General features: G+C 39.1%; 1 protein-coding gene across 2 annotated transcripts in view; it reads right to left on the minus strand.

Annotated features, from left to right (window-relative positions):
* mctp2.S (multiple C2 domains, transmembrane 2 S homeolog) overlaps positions 1-12,237 on the minus strand; it is an 86,462-nt gene that overhangs the window by 15,626 nt on the left and 58,599 nt on the right. For both annotated transcript variants that reach the window (XM_018255298.2, XM_018255297.2), the window contains exons 14-17: positions 11,429-11,531; positions 9,429-9,530; positions 9,251-9,325; positions 8,355-8,474 (exon numbers count right to left, since the gene is read on the minus strand). In XM_018255298.2, coding sequence (XP_018110787.1) covers positions 8,355-8,474; positions 9,251-9,325; positions 9,429-9,530; positions 11,429-11,531 — 400 coding nt within the window. The remainder of the gene's footprint in view (positions 1-8,354; positions 8,475-9,250; positions 9,326-9,428; positions 9,531-11,428; positions 11,532-12,237) is intronic.

Genomic DNA, 12,237 nt, shown 5'->3' on the forward strand with positions numbered 1-12,237 from the left:
CCCAAAAAGCCCCCAACCAGCCCACTCTATGGTAACTTTCTATGGAACCATACAGCAGCCCTTCTGGCATTTGCCAGAACCCACAGATTGCCAGTCCGGGCCTGGCGCAAACCCAAGGAAAGGTATTGAAACTGGAACTTTCTTTCGTCTGGGGTTTTTTTTTTTTTTGAGGAAACAAACAGAAATGATTTCTATATAAATATACTTTGAGACTAATGTTGAGGAAGATGTCCTATCTGTATCAGAGAAATCCTAACGTTTATTTTATATATGACATGTTAAATCTGTAGCAATCTATATCAGTTTAAGTGCTCCAGCTGGTTACAAGCAAGTAATATATGGAACATTACCACATCAGCTATAATGCCAAAAATATCTAAAGGCCCCCATACACGGGCCCGATAAAAGCTGCCGACAGACCGAATCGGCAGCTTATTGGCCTGTGTGTGGGGCCATCTGCAGCCGCATTTTTTCGTTGATGCGCTCTGACCACCTGTTTGGCCTCCATTCTGATCCAATCGTTGGGCCCTAGGGCCAACGATCGGATCAGCCAGATATCGCCCACTTAAACGTGGGCATATCGGGGAGAGATCTGCTCGTTTGCAACATCGACAAATGAGCTGATCTCCCTGTGTATGTCCACCTTTAGACATCAAATACATTTCACCTGAAATCTCACCCTTATTTAAATGGACCTCCATGAGTATGAAGGAGAACAACAGGTATTATTTAAATTACCCTTAATGGACTTCAAACTGCTCTGAGCTATACTGGATTCCCGTTTGCACAATTATTGTGCCACTGCTTTACATAAATCTTCTTATTGCCAGTAGAAGACTCCATAGAGGTGAAACTGACTTTTTGATTCATATTTTAAAAGGTTTGCTTTAATGCGAAGGGGGAATATAGTAACAGAAGGTCCACCAAATCACATTTAAAGTAATTGAAGTTTCAGTCCCATGATTAAGAGTAGCGTAAAAAAAAAAAAAAACAGACTAGCATGATTTTGTACATAACCAACAGCCTTTGTGTGCATCAGGTTTGTAACAAACAAACAAGGAGCAAAGCATTTGTCACTTATAAATTTAGACCTGGGAAATCTGGGAATTATCTTTTTTTATATCATATATCATATATCTGAGAGGAAAACCTAAAATAATCAACAGGTAAAATACAGAGTCTACCTCCCAACTAGAAGGACTTTCTAGCTGGGACAGGCCCTTGGGGGTTAGTGCCACCACCAAACAACCACTGTTGTATGCAAAACCTCCCACCCCATAAACCCTTTACTTGTTGACAAGGCCAATGCTTTATGGATGACTGACCTAGTTGTGCACAGTACATGTAATAGTTATTTTCTGATGGAATTGTGTAGACAAGAAATTCATAGGAGAAAAGCACTTTGCTAAAACCATAATGATATGGCGATGAATATTTATATGTTTAATGTACAATCTGTTAAACAAACAGATTGTAGCAAAATTCACTGGTACATGACATGATTATGGAAAGAGATGATGATGATAAGGATTTTTTAATTCCTTCTACTTCTTCCTCTGAAAGAGATAATGGGAGCAGTAGTTGTACATTTTTGGGAGGCTAAGGATGTTTTGAATACAAAATGTTTGCGCTTGGCTTAATAATATACTCTTCAGAAAGGATGGGGTTAAATACCAATCAAATCCTAAGTCACATATTAAAAATTAGGGCGATAGCCGAAACATTGCATTAAGTGATTTTTAAAAATGTTGTCTTAATTTGATCATTGCTTTAAGGTCACTTAGTAACAGGGTTGCCACCTTCTCCAAAATTCTTTGCCGTCTATTGTGGTCAAGCAGAGATAAAAGGGTTGGGCTATGACGTACCGATGGTGCTGCCATGATGTAAAAGGGAGAGGCAGTGCTGAAATGGGGTAGAGCGATGATGCAGGGGAGCATCGAGAGCAGATTACAGAAATATAATGTATAATTAAAGAGTCGGGTGGATTTGGGGCTTGAGTGAGTGCGTGGGCCAGGGATTTCACTTAAAATATTAGAAATTTACCGGCAATGTAGTTGACGGTAAATCTGTAATAAGGGACCCAACCTTGGCATGTTTTTAGAGGCTAGGCAGGTGAAATACTGGTAGGGTGGCAAACCAACAGTGTAATAAAGATTTGCCAAATTCAAGTTTTGAAAAAGATGTGTAATTCAGACAATTCCTAAACTGAATCCAGGGTTTAGTGTATCCCTAGGGGATACAGGAGGTTAAAGAGGCCTAATCTTAACTATAGCTTATCAACCCTATTCTTGTGACCCAGCCTCAGCGAAGGGTTCTGGGCTGCCCTCCACCCCCACCCAAAAAAATCAGATGGCAGATAAGAGGTGTAAGGCATGGATTGGGGGAGGAGCCTAGCTGATTGGGTGGATGGCAGGAAGCCTCTGTCATAGGAGCAGTATAGTCATGGCTTTGGGCATAACTTGGCCAAATTTGTGTTTCAACACAATACAGGTAATGCTATTATGCAGAGAACCAAGTCTTTTTATACTATGACCTGAGATAAATAAGTTAGGGACCGCCATATGGGGTTTACCTTGACGTGGTATGGTGGCTTTTCAACTTTATGATCAGAACTTTGTAACTAAAAACCCCTGTTTTGTAAACACATGCACTTGCATTTATACTGAATTGCTTATGAGACAGGGGACCAGGGAAGTGCATTGTAAGTAGCACTTCCATTATACTTAAATATGCTTTGATTTAGCCTTAAGAGTGCTTCCACAGCCCCCAAATTTGTTATACCAGCGTTTGCTTTAGCTACTATTTTACCAAGCAGACCAGTTAAATAGCATTCGAATGGCAACCCAATATCAGAGATATGAACAAGCCATCAATCAATGTATTGCTCAGAGAGGTCAGTCAGCATCACCCATCCACTCACTGCATTCTGCTCTGATGTTCTATAACTTTTCTTACTGTATTATTTTACTGTATTGTGAATTATTTCAAGTATCTTCCTTTACATTACATTATACCTGGTATGAAGTAGTTCTAGGTACCCACAGCAACCTCTTAGATGTTTACTTCAGAGAAATGACTAGTGACTGGGGTGTACTATTCTCACAGACTGAGGCCATCAATATGGCCTTGGAGGCCACAGCATGTCATAGTTCTATCTACTCTCTACGGGGCATCTTCTGTTGATAGCCAGAGAATATATATAAAAATGCTCCTCACAGCAAATGAGAATCTCTCTTGACTGTGGTATCCACCCAAGTGTCTGAACTTCAGCAGCCCCCAAATTGCTATGGTAGAAGATACAATGCATCCGTGCCATGCAACCTTGTACATGTAGCAGGCCATGCAGCATATTACAGGGCTGGTTTATAATAAAATAATGATGTCATAAAAAGATGTTTAGGAAGCCTTTGAGTAGACTAGGAACCATAGAAAGTCCCTTGAACTGCCACACCAGGCCTACACGCCTACTAATTCGACAGCCCTGCTCTACATCATAGGAAGATAAGTGGACATGTGATTTGCATATATAATTTTGCATACAGTGTTTAGAAGAATTCTTAAAAAGGTATGAGTAAAATCACTTGAATAAATGCGTGTATTGCTCAGTGTTGCGATGCATTCAAAAAGCATTAAAAGGGCATCTCATATGCATGAATGTTGCGCCCATGTGTATGAACCCATGAACTGAGGAGACTGGATACATAGTTAAGGCCATTGCAAGAGGAGATTGGCTGGAAACAGAATCTTTCTTGTGATACAACAGCATACCTCCCAACATTTTGGAAATAAAAAGAGGGTCAAAAAAGTTGCTGAATTCAGTTCATGAAACCATGAACTGAGGAGACTGAATACTTAGTTAAGGTCATTGCAAGAGGAGATTGGCTGGAAACAGTATCTTTCTTGTGATACAAAAGCATACCTCCCAACATTTTGGAAATAAAAAGAGGGACAAAAAAGTTGCCGCGCCTAGTGCGCAGAAAAATAGTAGTGCGGAGAAAAATATTTTGACCACGACTGTTTTTGTGGCAACATGTTCATTTTACAAAATTTGGCAGGTAATGAAAGTTTGAACATATTTCTGTGTTTCTTTTTTGGCTGTTCAGTGCAGAGAAAAACAGGACTTTCCAGTTCAAAAGAGGGACTGTCCCTCTAAAAACGGGACAGTTGGGAGGTATGCAACAGTTAAAGGGGTGGTTCACCATTGCAGCAACTTTTAGTATGTTATAGAATGTCCAAATACTAGTAACTTTGCAACTGATCTTTATTTTTCATATTTTATAGTTTTTGAGTTATTTGCCTTTTTCTTCTGACTCTTTCCAGCTTTCAAACAGGGTCACTGACCCCATCTAAAAACAAATGCTCCTTTAGCCTTCAAATTAATTATTATTGCTACTTTTGTATTCCCCATCTTTCTATTCGGAGCCATTCCTATTCATATTCCAATAACTTATTCAAATCAACGCATTGTTGCTAGTGTAAAATGGACCCTAGCAACCATATTGCTGAAATGGAATCCTGAAGAGCTGCTAAATAAAAAGCTAAATACCTAAAAAAAATGCAAATAATAAAAAATGAAAACCGATAGCAAATTTTCACCGAATATCACTCTCTACATCATGATAAAAGCTAATTTAAAGGTGAACAACCCCTTTAGTTTTGTTTCTGTGTTACAGTCAGGCATGAAGTCAGTTAAAATTAAGAAAGGCAGATGTTAAAAACAAAGACTCAAAATTCACAAATGTACATTCATGGGATTTTGGTGCCACCTAGAGGAATTAATATAGTAGGAATTGCAACAGCAGCTTTGAGTAGCGTTCCTAATATCTTACTGCCATTCAATGTTTATTCTGGTGGTCAGTATACGTTATTTAATGGAATCTAGAGTCAGCTGATGAGAAAACAGATTTACATTATACTGTACGAAGATATTTGCCTATTCGATTGTCCATGCTCTGCAAAATGCAGGATAGTATGGTCATAGGATGATTAAATATATAAACACGGGTCAGTAAATGTAATTAAAAGAAAAATGGTAGAATTAAAGAAATAACAGGACAAATTATATCCATGCAAAATTAAGCTCAAACCTGGCCTAACTGCCCCTTGCCCATAACATCACCAGTTAACTTTAACTGCATGACAGTTGGACAAACTTTGCGCATTTTTACACATAATCTTGACAGTGTTTTGCTTCAGAAAATTGATTTTTTAAGGGCTTAAAGGCCCTTATAAAATATACATTTCCCCACACCCATCCTATGCATTTTTGGCCATCCACACTGGACAGCAAGTAACTCCTACCTGTTCCCTAACTTGCATACCATGCCTGTGGCAGGTGGTAAGGACAATGCTGTCTTGCTCTTGCCAGCACTGCAGGCTCCTAATCCATCATGAGGCATAGAGCACAGATAGTCCCGTGGATGAAAGCACTTATTAAATAGGGGGCATTGCTTTGCACTTCTTAGTGCCCCAGCACTTGTGTGATACAATATCCTGGAGATAATAAAGAGGTCTCTATGCATGTGTTGGTACATATAAAAGTTATTTACATGCTAAAAATCAGTATATCTGTAAAACATGTAATTAAAGAAGCAAAATAAGATTTATAAAATATGGATTGACCAAATCAGCAAAATCCCTCACTATCCAAAGTCATATCCATAAATCCTGGCCTTGAGCTGTACAACCCCGTCCTCGAATAAAAACACAGACCCAGAGCAGGATCACTCCTACAATACTTTCCAACTAATAATAAATAATATAATTTCCTATAATGTAGCACGCTGGTTTTCTACAGCTCATTCTGAAATCCGCACTCTGAAATTTTTATGGTCCATGGGCAAATATGACAATAATCAAGCAATTGGTTCTACAAGCTGTAGTTCAACAGCAGGCAGGTCACATGATTGACAGATTTTGCCTTAAATGAAAACTAAACCCTTAATTAAAAAAAAGCCCTACCCCCTACTCTACATAGACGCCCCTCCCTGCTACCCCCCCCAGCCTAGCTGTTACCCCTGGTAAATGTCCCTAACTCTTTACTTACCCCTCGGTGTAGATTGAGAGCATCAGTGTTCACACAAACAGTGTTCTTCTCTTCAGTAATCTTCGGGAAGAGATCGGCATATCGGCGCATGCACAATCTTCAGTTCCGCGACAACATCGCATGCACGAAAAGTCACAGAAATTGCTAAAGCGCTGGAAGAAGACCCGAAGATTGCAGAAGAGAAGAAGATGGAGCCTGTGAACTCCGATGCCCTGAATCTGCACCAGCGGGTAAGAAAAGCAGTTGGGGCATTTACTGGGGGTAACACCTAAGCTGGGGAGGAGGGTCTATGTAGGGTAGAGGGATAGCGTTTTTTTTAATTAAGAGTTTAGTTCTACTTTAAAGGAACAGTAACACCAAAAAATTAAAGCGTTTTAAAGTAATGAAAATATCATAAACTGTTACCCTGCACTGGTAAAATTGATCAGTTTGCACGGCATTATATTTGTATTCCTTTAAAACACATTTTTTTGATGTTAATGTTACTGTTCCTTAAAAAAAGAAGTGTGATTCTAAACAGTTTTTTAATTCACATGAATACAAATTAACAATCACTGAAACATTATTATGAAATGTAATGGCTATTAAAAGTAGCAGCTTTCTGCTTGTCCTTTGCTCTGCCCTCCGTGTGGTGCTTTAACTTTGAAACAATGTCACAGAGGGCTGCTCTCCACCAGCATTCCTCCGGACAGCCCCCCCCCTTCTAGTAAGGAAATTACAGATTAGGGATCTGGGTGTATCCTCTGTGTGTTTGTGTCTATAACAGAGGGCCCACACTGAGGTCACACTGACCGCTGACACCCGCTACTTGTCACATCAGGCTGCCAGATATCCAACGACAGCTAAAGAACTGCTGCAGAACAATGTAATGAGAAGGAAAAGCAGCCTGACACCAGAGTGGGAACACTCGCTAAATCACAACAAGGGCTTCTCTTTATGAACATCAGATCAGGCGGCTAAAATTATCACCGAACTGCACTTGTAACTGTCACCTGTGGTGGGTATAATTACAGGCTTCTTCACAGAGAACGCCCACGTCATATGGTCATAAAAAAAACCCTGCGGCTTGCCAAGTTCAGGCAGACAATGGAGAATGCACACCACCCGATGAGAGCCCACAAGGATCAGCCAGGGAGACTAATAAAAATGACAGCTTAGGAACAAATGAAAATAAAGCTTAGGAAAACAACACCAACATACAAGCACAGGGCTTTAACCAGTTCCTTACTCCTGCTATCTATCTATCTATCTATCTATCTATCTATCTATCTATCTATCTATCTATCTATCTATCTATCTATCTATCTATCTATCTATCTATCCAAACACAACAGACAGATAGATATAAATGCAGTATAATGCTGGAAGGATAACTGCAGTGGGGACAGATTAATATATAACAGGGTAAGTGTCATGGATCTTATTTGTTCCATTCCATGTTTTTGTAAACTATGAGTCAACATTTTGAAAATTGTTGTTCTAAAATGTTACCTCACCTCTACATATTTTTCACACTTTGACAAAGATTATTGTCGGCCTAGACCTCGGCAAAGCTTTCAGTAAAATGAATTGCTATCTCGCTGTTGAAGGATGCTGGGAACTGTAGTAGGCATCTTCTGCAGTAGATGTAGGAGTTGACAATGTCTAGCCTTTCAGTGCATAGTAAGCATCACCCTTGATTAATCAGACCATTTTCAGTGATTATCCAGAGAGATGATGTTTGGAACTTGCTAAATTATATCAATAGTTACAATAACCTTGTGTTATGTCCAGACTATCAACTAACAATAGTACAACCTTTCAAAACTGAAATAATTTTCTTGGGATTCCATTACTAACTGTAGAGGCAGTGCTGGGCTGATAATCACGTGGGGCAAACTCTAGATGAGAATTATGCAACATTTCTTAAATACATGCTGTGCCTAATGGATAGGACTAATAATATTATCCTTTATTCACAACAATAAGAGAACAATAGCTTGTATGGTTGCAGTTAACATTGATAATTGTTACATTATTTAATTACTGTGGGCAATTATTTAGGACAAACATTATAACAACTTGAAAGTTGCTGGAAAATAGGTTTGGCTTGCAACCATGCTTTTTGTCCAGAGTAAATAAAACCGCTTGAAGTAGGGCAATACCATGTTCATTGCACTATAATGAACAGTAGCTTCTTGTTACAAATCTTTATATGCAGCAGACGATCGCAGAGTCTTAGCTTCCCTTTCAGCTGCCAAGCAGCCTGGGAATCTTTGCCCCATCAGTGTAGCTTCATTCATGCGCTCCCATAAAAGCGGGGACTTACCAAGAAAGCGATTAAACTCTTCTTTTTGGACTCCCACTGAAAGCAGCTCTTGATGAACTGGACTGTATTCCAGATTGCCATGGTGATTTTTTTGACGCGGTAAATATTTCGAGATAAGATCTAGAGAAGGAGAATTGGATTACCCCCGTAGTCTAGAATATTCACAGATCTCAGATCAAGAATTAGGAGTAGAACTCTATATACTGTATATATATATAAAAATACATTCGCAAATTTGATTTGTGTCTACTGTTGCTTTATCTCCATGGCACTAAACAATGGAGATAAAGCAACAGTAGGCACAAATTGCTAAAAAGTGTGTTTATTAAAAGAAACATTTATTAATGGTTTGTTTGACACCTGTATATACCAGATTAGCATAGCTAATATGATCAAAGTCAGTTAATGAGGTATGATAATGTACTACTCAAATTCTTTATGGTAATTATGTTTGCTGACTTCATCATGTCTCACATTTCCTTCCGTCTACTGTGTGTTTAATTTGGCACTGTTTGCTGGGTTTATCCACTATGAGAAAGGCCTGAGTGCAGGCCAAAACGTCTGTCTCTACAATTAAAATTGAAGACCTGAGTCAAATAGATAGTTTTTCTACTAATTTGCAGGTTTTGATTTATTTTCAAGGTGTGCAGCCCACAATTGCAGGTATATCACATGATGGACTCAAGTGCCCTGAGGGGTGCGAAACGCGTAGTGTGCTCTGCTTCCATATTCGTTGCTGTACCACTCCCTAAAGCTGGGGGTCTGGGGCTGGTGCACCCAGACCACTTTCACTGTTCGGTGAGTCACTTTATATCTCATTCTGGAGCACCTTGTTCTCTTCCAATTATTTATATCACAACAATTCACATGTATCTGTATATTATTACGAGCCAAACCTTTTTGGATAACTTGGGGTTCTCTTCAACAAACCGCGTTTCTCGAGGATTAAACGTCCGAATACCTGCTCTCACCTATGATAAAATAAATACATGCATTCATTATTAAAGCTGCAAAGGCACAGAACTAAGCATATGACACATTGCACCGCATGTTTGTTGATAGCAGTAAGCTTACCAGGTTAAAAATTAAATCAATTTCTAAATGGAGGACTCCTTTCGATGCGCTGCCCAAGTCTTTATTCTTTAGTGGATAAGCTACCTGTTGTCCATGTTTTACCTTTAAGAGAAGAAAATGAAAAACAAAAATGGTACAGGGATATTTCATGGCTGCCAATATACACAAAGAAAGAGGTATTCGCTTTATGAATGGAACACAAACACACAAAAACTTTATAGTACTATGCAGACTGACATGGGTTCTGGGCTAAGAATGGCAGGTTATTTATGAATGCAGTTTGGTGAGAAAAGTGCAATCTTCTGATGCAAATCCTCATGGTTTATTTATCCCAATGCAACATTTTCCCCTCCACAATTCTAGACTCATGACAAGTTGCGCCAGATGAGTCACAGCAAATGCAACTGCGCTAATGTTTTCTTAGTGGGATTTGAGTCACAGTGCACAAGGAGTGTGTTTGAACACAAGAACCTTGGATGGAGTCAATATATGCAGCATTTGCATAGAATGACGCACAAACGTGCATACCACTGTGTTTGTAAGTGACCCTTTAATTCGTATTGTGGCCTCTCAATTCTTAATTTAAACACAGGCTCACAGTGTACTTGAGTAATTTAAGAGGTTAGAATAGGCTTGTACTGGGACTGTGTGTTCCTAGCACATAAAAAAGGCAATTTAGTGAAAGAATGAAAAACATTGTGATTGGCTTTGCCAAATAACCCTTGAGTTGCGAGGCCTTCCCTTGGTGTAGGTGTAGATAAAGAGACTATCTACAAGCTCATAACAATCTGTGAGAGTCTGACAGTTCGTACAAATGAGTCCATGGAACATTTAGTACAAAACAGTGATGTTTCGGAGCATCTGCTCAGACCTCTATTTCTTCCAATAACATCAGGAATACGAGGACTTTGGGAGACATTAACAAGGATAAAAAAAAAACATCACACAGAGCGAGCAAGATGGAATCATCTCTCTGTAAACATCAGGTGTTTGATGAAACTCATCTTCCATGTAATACCCAGAGCTGACAGTAACACTGTGCTCAACCTAAAGGACTAAGAACTGCACAGTTTGTGCTCAGAACTCGGCTGGAATGCTAGACATCTGTATAATCTGTTGCTGAAAAGAGACATTCATTGGCTTCTTCAGTCTGTTCACTTTAACCCAACTAATCCATAGGTATGGTATCTGTTGCATGTGAAGCTTAAGCTACATGTAGTAAAAATCAGGGCAGGGATTTTAAACTGACTGCCTTCCACTAGTTCCAAACTCTGTCTTCCAACACCCTCATTCGTTCATAACAACTAGAGCACAGGGCGTGTCCTCCCATATTGAGGTTAAAATATCCCGATTTCCCAAAAATAGAGAGTACATGTAAGTGTTCATATTTGTCGTGAGATTTGCTTGTGTTCCTTTTCAGGGATGGCAACGTTTTAGAGCAGCTTTTAGCCTCTTGATATGACGATGAAGTGTTTTAGTAGGTCAGGAAACATGACCAAAAGTCAAAGCACCAAAAAGCTTGAAATCTCCCCATGTGCCATTTCCCTTAGAGTTCATGCATTCCTAACTCAACAGCAATCCAGTGTTCACTGCTGCTAACAGCATGTTTTTATGCTGATTGTGTTGATGACTGCAGTGATTTACATAATATTATTCCAGTAGTTGGGTACACCATGATCCCCCAAGACTCAAAAAAAGAACATATTTTGGGAAAACTCCTGTCTCAGAGCATGCGGCTTTATTATTAGTTCTAACACCAAGCCTAGGAGAACTCTAGGTTAATGTGTCACTTCACTTGGTCACATGAACAGAATGGAAACTGGGGTAAATTATAAACCATATTACATATATTTATATACATTTACTTTGCCCTTTACACCGCTAAAAATGCAGTGTGCTACCGGCATGTATGGAGTTCCCTTCAAGCTTACAAGTAAGTATGATTTCACTGCATGGAAAACACTGAACTAAAGAATATGATGTTTTACACTTCAACTTACAGATAACAATGGAATTGCTACTTTCCCCAGAAAGTCAGGCGGCTTATCCCCATCTTCATCAAAGATGGTAATGTACAAAACATCGTGGATATCTTTAATGGGGCTGAAAATTAGAAAAGGAAAATTATGAATGAAGGTGCATTATTCCCTACCGTATTGTATACACCTAGAGGCAAAACGTATAAATGGTCTAATGTATTCTTGTTCAGTGGCTTCTAAAGTTATTTACAGGTCAGCTTCACATAGCTTCTTAAATTAGTCTTTGTAATTCAACACCAAAGCATTTCTTCTGGATATCTGGATCAGCAGGGGTGTAGCAGCCCTACCTACCTAGTTATGAGATAGAATGTTATAACTGATGTTGTACCAAACTCTCTACATCAAGCATATCCAAAACCTAGAGTCCTTCAGCTGGTTATTGTGGCTGTAGATAGTGCTCCACATAGTAGACTTCCCTGATACTCACAGCAAATACTCACCAAATTAAAAGCATGGCCTTGGTCTATGCAGCTAACCTACTGTACCAGAAAAACATTTCAACAACTACAACTCAGGTGTTGTACATCAAATTAAGTCTGAACACTTTCCTGTGTTTGGATTGAATAATTTCCTCTAAAGCACTTGTTTAACAGAGAGAAGTTTAGCAGAGAAGTATGTATCCCTTGAAAATTTGAAATATAATTTATGGAAACTTGAACTGGTAGCATGCTAACTAGATCCTATCTACTTTTAAAGGAGATTTTTAGTGAACTAGCAGATAAGGAGATTTGTCGCCCAGGGTAATTCTGCACTTCCATGGTTGACATATA

Source organism: Xenopus laevis, chromosome 3S (assembly GCF_017654675.1).
Source record: "Xenopus laevis strain J_2021 chromosome 3S, Xenopus_laevis_v10.1, whole genome shotgun sequence".
Lineage (NCBI taxonomy): Eukaryota > Metazoa > Chordata > Amphibia > Anura > Pipidae > Xenopus > Xenopus laevis.